The following is a 9,453-nucleotide window of genomic DNA, read 5'->3' on the forward strand; positions in this document are numbered from 1 at the left end:
GATTTTGTCATCCACTGATGGAGTTGCTGCAGCAGTTTGATGAGTGCTTGAGAAATGGACTTCTTATCAACGGTTTTCAGTTATGTTTTGCCGCCAAAATGTAGAAGGCAACCACCAGACCATGTACAGCAGGGGGTTCAGTTCAACATCCACATAACGTTGTTGTCTTTAGTCATTAGTCCCTTTGCCATAAGGAAAGGATGGTGCTGATGCCTAAGAATGATGCACCAAACTCACAGTGAGATCATGTGTGTTATTATATATAATTATACGTATGGTAGAGGTTTTTCCTTTTTTTTGCTGCCTCCCCACTTTTCTTGGCTGCCAAGGTTGCTAGCGGCAGTTTAGATTGCTGCCTTCTCCTTGTTCCCCCTCAGTAATCTGAGCTTTGTAAATAAACAGTATATACATGTTATATACATGTAACAATATATATAGTGCAACAAACATAAACTTATTGGAAAAAGAATTTCTTTGGCAACCTGTGTGGTTTTTTGTTGGATGATTTGAGAAGAGTAGTCTCCAGCAACATTTGAATCCTTGTCATCATTCAGCAATATGAATCAAAGAAGATGCTGCCGTAGAATGAAATATCATTCCGGAGGCAAACAAAGAGAATAACTTACAGCGGTACTCCAATGGGGATCCTGCCGTATAGATTTCTGCAGCGTGCTTCCATAAAACAAACACTTGTTGTTCTGGTCATCTACCAGGATATCATACAATTGTTTGTCTGAACAGAATACCGAAAGCCTCGGCTTTGTGGGCGTGCCATTCTACTGAGCAATAGGAATCGAAACGCATTGTTACGAAAACCAAAAAGGAATGCAATTACAAGAATCCATTACAACATTGTGACTCAAGATGCACACAAGCATCAGCGTGAAACTACCTTCTTCTGCATTCTTCTGTTTCGAGTTTTCGCTTTTTCAGTTCTGGCAGTTTGCCTCGCTCTCATTACTACCGGCTTCATGAAGATATCTACACAGTAAACTCAATAATTGACTCCAAACTCAGTGACGCAAGTTTGAAGGGAAAATAAGAACAAGTAGAGATCCAAATTCACTTTCTCTGCAAGACTAGAAAGGTGGAAGCTGCAGAACGACTCGTAAAGAGAGCAGAAGACGTGAACTGGAGAGCAGCAACGTTCACTAGAGCCATACTAATGGAAACTATTTACAGTAGCACCTTGCACACTGAAAATTGGGCTTTATTAGAGACATGCCAGCTCGCGGCCCAAAGTCTCCGACTAGCCCAAGAACAATGATCGGAGGCCCTAGGATAAAAGGGTCATCGTCTTCCTCCTCTCCCTCGCTAAAACCACGACACCATGACACTCCGACCTCACACTCTCTTCCTCCCTCAAGCCTCCCTAACCCCATCTCCTAAACCCTCCTTCACCCCCAAACCCCACTCCAACTCCTTCACCCCAATTCTCAATTCCCCAAACTACCCCTCCCTCTCCCTCCACTCCCCCACCGACTCCGGCCTCCTCTTCCGCGAAAAGCTCGTCTACCTCGAAACCCACCTCAACGTAAATCCCCAAAAAGCCCTCCTCAAAAACCCCGACTTCCGCTCCTGCCCCCTCTCCTCCATCATCTCCGTCGAGCACTGCCTCTCCTCCATGGGCATCGAGCGCTCCGCCATGGGCCGCATCCTCGACATGCACCCGGAGCTCCTCACCGCCGACCCCCACCTCCGCCTCTACCCCGTCTTCGACTTCCTCCTCCACGACGCCCGCATCCCCTTCCCCGATATCCGCAAGTCCGTCGTCCGCTGCCCCCGCCTCCTCGTATGTGACGTCACCACCCAGCTCCGCCCCGCGTTGCTCTTCCTCACCCAGCTCGGCTTGCGCGTCACCTGCCAGACCACGGTTTTATTAGTCTCGAGCGTGAAGGGCACGCTCGTTCCGAAGATTGAGTATTTGGAGAGCCTGGGGTTGGGTCATGCGGATGTTGTTAATATGGTGATAAGGTCGCCGGCGCTGTTGACGCTTAGTATACGGAATAATTTCGTGCCGAAGGTGGAGTATTTGTTGGGGGAGATGAAGAGGGATGTGAAGGAGCTGAAGAGGTTTCCGCAGTACTTTTCGTTTAGTTTGGAGGGGAAGATCAAGCCAAGGCATAGGTTGTTGGTTGAGCACGGGTTTTCGCTTCCGTTGAGGGAGATGTTGAGGGTTAGTGACGGCGAGTTTAATGCTATGTTGATTGAGATGCGGTTGGATCGCAGGGGGTTGTAGTGTGTAGTTACTTAACTTGAAACTTTTTGTATATGGAAAATGATAGTCAAGTTTTGGTGATCTGCATTTGCATAGTGTTGAACTGTTGATTGTGTATATGTGCTTACTTTTTGTTACTTGTTTTTTAAGCTATGTTACATACCAGACTAGAGCTTTATATATTTTCAGATTATTCTGTATGTGGTGGTTTAGGGGTTTAGCAGTATGAGGGGGTAGTGCATTTTCAATTACAGCTATGTAGGCTGCTCAGGTTCTCAGGTTTTATCAAGTGTTTGAGCAAAGTAGATAATTGTGCTTGACTTGATCATCAATGGTACTTCAGACACTCGCATGTCGCATTGTGTTATCTTTAGGAATAGCGGCACTGGTTTGGATAAATGTGAGTGATTAACTATTTATAGATTTCATATATGGGCTAAGGCATTTTGGGAACAACTCTTGTGAAGATCTATGGCATTCTTGGGCCAATGACATTTGGGAACAACTCTTTTAAAGTTTTATGGCATTCTTGGGCCAATTACACATTGTTGCTGAACTTATTATGATCTGCAGACACACTAGTTATGACTCCTGGCTTAAATTATTTCATGGACTAGTGTTTTGTTTTAAACTGGACTATATTCTGGTACTAGTTCATCATCTGAGATTATGTTAGTGCTGGAAAGCGGTCAAAATTCAGAATTCACGTCCTCTGATTTGAATCCAGGTCCTTGATGTGGGACTGATGAGGTCAGTTTGAACTTAAGGCTGTTCTCAAACTCAGCTGAGTAATTCCTGATATCCTCTCTTTTGCTAGCTGCCTTGCTGTTCCAAATGATCTAGTGATTTGCATATATAAAGTTTGTAAAAACTGAGTTGTGACAATGTGTTTCTTGATAATATGGATCAGTTCTAACTGCGATTAAAATCTCAGAAGTCGAATGTGTGACAGTTTGAAGGAGAGGTTTGCAGAGCTTACTTTGAATTTTTCTGTCTGTTACTGACTTACTGCCTGGGAGGGTATGTAAACTTTGGGAGTATGATTGAGTAGAGTGAAATAAAACTGACTTGTTTCCTATGATATAGATTCCTTGTTCTAGGAATTAATGTTATATATATTGATGACCAGTGTTGATTTGTGTTTGCTGCATTATTACAAATAGTATTTTTCTGATATCAAAAGTTCATAGGACTGAACAATGATACAGAAGCTGAACAAAATTTGTACATTGATTATAAATGAGATCCCTCCATTTACTTGTACAGTTGTACTCTGTTCATTGTTGTACTCTGGAATCTGGATATGTAGCCTATGATTATGACGAATCATAGTTGAAGGATAATGTACTAATGATTTGGATACAGCTACATACATTGTAGCAATCAGCGTTGTTTAGGTTCTTAATCCTCTGCTGCAGTTGAAGACTATCTAATTTCTCGAGTGCCTCAGACTATGGATGCAGGAAAAGCAGTGGAGGAACTCGTGTGCTATATCCCATTTCTTCCCGTTTACCTAATTCATCCGCAACGGAAACGGGGCGAACGCATTACAGTTGGGACTAGTGCCCTTTGAGTGCCATTGTAATTAGTTTTTGAGCTAGAGCATAATATAAGCTCTCTACAGTGTTGACAAGTTGATATGTCGGCAAAGATTTAGTTGCTTACAGTGCATATATTCTGTCGTGCTTATGGATTTCCTTGGCTTTTCTGCCTTCTATGCTATTTTCTCTGCTTATGATGATGAACCTGTTACACTGCATCTCGTTGCTCTAAATCTGAACTATCTTTCTGTGACCTGTGGGTTCGTGTGGCTCTCCATAACCATAAGTTTTCATGATCTTCATTTCATGTTGTGAATCAATGAGTTCTGGTGTGGCATCAAATCACTCGGTGATGCAAAACTGTAAAGTTGCTGCAACTCATTAGATTCGGATATGGGCCCCTTGACTGGCCAAACGGGCCAGACTTGTTGGGTTGGCCGCTAGCTACTCTTAAACGACCTTCTCGTTGCCCGAAAGATGAGTAACCTTTAGACTCCATGTCATGCATTTTCTCTTGAAAATTAGACTTGCATATGTCTACAAACCTTCAACCTTTCGTTGAAACCCTATACGCCAAAGAACCAGCATTAGCAAACCCTTTGTGCTTTGTGAAGGCTCCCAATAGTTGTTCTACCTGACCTCACGTTGGGTATCGATATTGTGACGTCAAGATCACTACCGTAAGTTCTTGTCCGTAAGGTGAATATGAAGAAACTATAAGCAGAGTTGGTGCTCTCTCTGCTTTAAGTCGCTTGATTAGAAGCAAATAGCTAAGTGCACCTGCTTACTACATTTGGCGGAGCCAATGAAGGACCAATGAGGGCCCGTGCCCCCAGAGAAATATTGAATTTCGTTGGTTGATCTTCTTTGTGCCCCCACTGTTAAAACAATTCATCTTCTTCTACTTCTGATCAGGATGATGCCTAGCTTCTCTTCTATAGTTATGTTTCTTGAATTTGGGCTTTAGCTTTTTGGACTGTGCTTTTGGATTGTGTCCCTTAAATTTTCCACAAAAAAAGCTATATGGACTAAGACAAAAGTCATTATTAATTTGAATTAATAGGATATTATTAACCTGAAGAATTAACACAGTGGTCATGGATAGAACATTTGGTATGTATGAACTTTAAGTTCAGGTTGGGAGCTGTGTAGAGGATGTAGACAAATTCTGGGTTTGCAAACTTCAATTTTTGTACACACAAGTTAGCCGCAAGTAATGCTTATAGTTGTGCGTATATATATTGTTACTAAAATTTAGCCGCAAGAAATTTTTGTGCCCCTATTGATATATTTTTCTGCCTCCGCCACTGCATCTGCCCCGCAACAAAAGAGACAGTTTGCGTACTAAAAAGAGTCTAAAACTCTAGAGTATATGTGATTGCCTATGTGGGGAGAGAGGCTTCATGATAGCAACGAGAGCATAGGTAAATATGTTGAACTGTTCTAGGATATTCTGTATCTTTCTAGATATTCTTTATGTGTGCCTTAGCCTTATGCCAATAGGATATGTAGTAAGATTAGATCTATGTATTCATATCTTTACCATATTCGTATTGTGTAATTCCCTGTATAAATGACTCCTATCAATGAATAAGATGATGATTCTCTTGCTATCTCTTTGTCTATACACTTTATACTTCATCACGTTATCATGCACTTTGTTCTAACCCTAGAGCCAATAGCCCACCATTTGTTTTCCAAACCCTAAAATCGGGCAGCCTTGTTTTTCCAGATTTTCGACCAAAATTCTGACTGCCCTCCGCTGGAATTTTATATCCCCAGAAAGCTCTCTCCGCCCCAGATCCAATGCCGCCGGCCTCACCCTAAGAACCGGCCGGAAAGTCTCCGAACTGGCCGCCGGAAGATTCCAGACCGCCGCCGCTACCGACCACCAGTTTACCACCTTCCCTTGCTCTGATCAACCTGAATTTTTGACAGCAGCTTTCCCATCCAGAGCTGCTCCTCCTATCAAATTTTCAACCCCAAATACGAAGTATAAGTAGGCGAAATGTTGTTTCTCCTCTCGGCAGCCTCTAGAAACCAAAGATTTCAAGATTGCTCATCTTCCAAGGAAACCAGAAAGGTATGTTTTGAAACCTTAAACTTTTCCAAGTTCAATAACTTGGGGAGGATAAAATCCTTTCCTCCCTTCTCCATCTCCATTCTATGCTTGGGATTTTGTGTGTGCAGGTACCAAAAATCTCGGAATTTTATTCGCGGGTCAAGAGTGTGTTTGATCACTCATGCTTCCTTGTTCGGGTTGTGTATGATCAACCCCGACCTTTCTCCGGATTGTGTTTGATCAATCCGAGGCCTTTTTCGAATTGTGTTTGATCAATTCGCGGCTTTTCGGATTGTGTATGATTAATCCGAAGGACAAACCATTAAAAGCATTGTTTGTGACCTCTATCAAGTCTCATAACAGCTTGGTTTTGTATGCAAGAGCAACGTAACATTCTGCTCATTGAGTTTTGATATACTCGATGCCTACGACGGATCTTCGCTTGGTATCTGTGGAACCTTTCATTGGAAAGGATTAAACCACATGTTTTGACCCCCAAGCTAATAAGCCTAGATGCCGAGATTTCACATCTCGTGCGCTCAAAGTCTTTGACGCGCCACATCGACAAAAGTCTTCAATGATAATATGTGTAAAAAGTAATGACCACAAAGTACTGTGGAATGCACTCATAGAGCGTTTCTTGAAACGTTTATATAACTATACTTGTTGAGTTATTAGTCAAGTGGATTTCTTACCACCTTAATTAACTACATATGGGTCACGGCAATGGTAGAAAACACCATGCCGATGTCTAGAAAAGAGGGGGAGGTGCCGCCGGCCCTAATGGCGACAATCCCGGTCTGGACACCAATTATATTTGTCAAAACTACTCATGCCAGCTCATGACAATGCAACCGTTGTGGATCTTCGGATCATTGGTTCAAGATTGTCCAGCTCCTTCAAATTGTGAATGCATACAAAAATGTACGGAAAATCAATGAGGATAAGAACGTCATCCTCATGATCGCGAATTTCGAAGATTCAGATCCTGCTCTAGCTACCCCTGACTTTGACGTCATCGATTAGACATTGATTTTCGTTTCAAGCTATATGTACTAAGGCGTTGTATCGACATTCTTCGTCTATTTGAGACCTCGATTTACTCACATTAGCAATAATGAATGCCTTGAGAATTTTTTCGAAATTATGAAACTATTCTCCTCTTATGGCTCGTATTGATTTACAAAAAAGATGTACATTCTTACATCGTCCTTAGAAACATGGCATATTGTGCCGATTTTGGTCCCTTCCTTTGAAGGTGACTCATGGCACCGCATCCTCAATGAGAATCGCCCACGTGTTTCCGGTTAAGTTAAGTCTTCTACCCTATAGCGGATTTTCCATCATCAATTGTTCAACTAGGCTCATCCAAGCTCAGTGTGATGTCTTAGAATTGTCCGAAATTAAGGAGATAGTGGTTTCAAGTGTGCCTCGCACTACCGACCTTCCACGGACACGCCTGGTCATACTAACTTAGAGTTACCGAAAGCTTTTGATTTTGGATCCCCCTACGCTATTAAACCAATTGCCGTCTTGCAAAAGACGTTGAAGACTTATCAAAACCGGAGAATTATCATCATGATCGAATCCTCTAGGTCCTCTGAGTTAGTTTATGTTCATGTCAAGGAGCTTTTGCTAACTAATCATGGAGTTTCCGACCTTAGAACGACCGACATGACTTGGTTTTGATCATACATACGTTACTTTTGGCCAAGGCACAAGCCTACGCCACTTGCAAGCTTCACAGCTTCGCACATGCCAATTCTGCGAAAAACAGCAATCTGTCCCTTCTGGACAGTCAACTTCATTTGACCTTTGTGAACAGCTCCGGACTAACCAGACAGTGAGCTTTATATCATTGGAAAGCTCTACGAGTCTAGTTTTCAGAACATTTTGCGGTTCGTCCATATCTACTCCATTTTGTAGATCTGTCTCATCGAGACATTGAGTGCTTCGCAGATAGTGGAACTATCCACAACATTCTAAGGAATCGGCAACTATCTTTGGATTTTGTGCCTTTATAAATCTTCTGTGACTATAATGATTGAATCATACCGGTCATTCAGAGACGCGGTTTAGCTTGAATCTTGACGCCTCATGGCATCATGATCAATGTCACAGATACCCTATATGCATTGAGAGGCAATCGAACCATATTGAGCTTTAAAGACATTCATGTTAATAGTTTTCATTTGAAAACACATTGTGAGAATGAACCAGAATTCTTTTGTGTATACCTTCTCATGAATGCAGACTAAAACGCATCTTGGAGAAATTCATGAGTCAATCTAGTGGACTGTATGTCACTACGATTCAAATATTGAATCTCATGTTGTCGCCAAACATGATATTTGGGACACCGACTCATATAGGCTTTGGTTTGACCAAATTGGTCAACCTGGAAGAGATATAATGACACGACCCACCCCAAATTTCACCTTGAAACCCGGAGTAAGTCGTGCGGGGACCACCTCCAAGGAAAATTTACTGAAAAGATTAAGCAAATCTCCCTTGCAGATGGACAACCCTAACTCGAAAATTTCATATTACACTCTTAATTAAACACTTCCGAACATCACAATATCATTCTTCAGAAATTCTACACATAATATACAATAATCCCAAAGTATTCAGAGCTACTAAACACAAGCGGAAGAAAGAAAACACGCGTAGGTTGAACAGGTAACCTACTGACAAAGACTGGCAGAAATGCGGGTGACTATGCCTCGTCTCCTACTAGATCCAACCCGAACTCTGCAGACTGGGCAATTTAAAACGAAGGGCCCAGGGGAAAACATTTAATAACGTTAGAGTGAGTGGACAAAATAAAATAATAAATAAAATATTTATGTTTCCCCAAATTAATTTCTAAGGAAAAATCGAATGCATGCCGCAAGCGATAAAACTTTTATCCCATAAAATATCGAGCCTCTCAGACTCTATAATATATGTATGTATTTACACTCGTCCATACTCCCTATATAAATTCATGGGTCTATATAGGGCTACTACGCTCGCGTCCAACGCTCACGTCACGCCTTAATGCGGTGCTACACTACGTCATCAAGGTGGACAGACGGATGTATAAATATGTGTCAATACCCCCTATATGAATTAAACACTCAAATAGGGCTACTACGCTTACGTCCAACGCTCACGTCACACCATAATGCGGCTATATGCTACGCCATTAAGGTGGACAAACACATATGGCTAGCTAGCATTTATATACATACTCTCTCATAAATACATATTTATATCCACCGAAAATGTCACATCCCGACCCTTATATTTTTACCTCATTTACTAGCCTGATTATAATAAGAATTTTACCGTCTCGATCATTGAGTAAATAGTTTAATTGGTCCCTAGAGGGGTTTCGGGGACGATTATGTGCGGAGGATTATTCGTATGAGGAAAATACGACGACGGTAAAAATGGTAAATTTTAGCTAGTAAAAGATAATTTTTATTCGGGTATTATTTTTTCGGGGTGTTTTTATTTTTGGAAGATTGGGTTAAGTGTTGTGGACCGGTTTGGGGTGAGGCCCAAAACTTTCTCTTCTCCCTCTCTCCCGATTCTCTCTCCTCCCACCCGATTTCTCCTCTCTCCACCCGGAAATTTCACCACCG

The 9,453-nt window shown here is 41.9% G+C and overlaps 1 protein-coding gene across 1 annotated transcript; it reads left to right on the forward strand.

The window, feature by feature from the left end:
* The first annotated feature begins 1,330 nt into the window (after nt 1-1,330).
* On the forward strand, nt 1,331-2,239 carry LOC101302749. The gene has a single exon (XM_004298375.1). The coding sequence runs from the start codon at nt 1,331-1,333 to the stop codon at nt 2,237-2,239; it is 909 nt and encodes a 302-aa protein (XP_004298423.1).
* Nucleotides 2,240-9,453: the final 7,214 nt, after the last annotated feature.

This window comes from Fragaria vesca, linkage group LG4 (genome assembly GCF_000184155.1).
Source record: "Fragaria vesca subsp. vesca linkage group LG4, FraVesHawaii_1.0, whole genome shotgun sequence".
NCBI classification, from domain to species: Eukaryota; Viridiplantae; Streptophyta; class Magnoliopsida; order Rosales; family Rosaceae; genus Fragaria; species Fragaria vesca.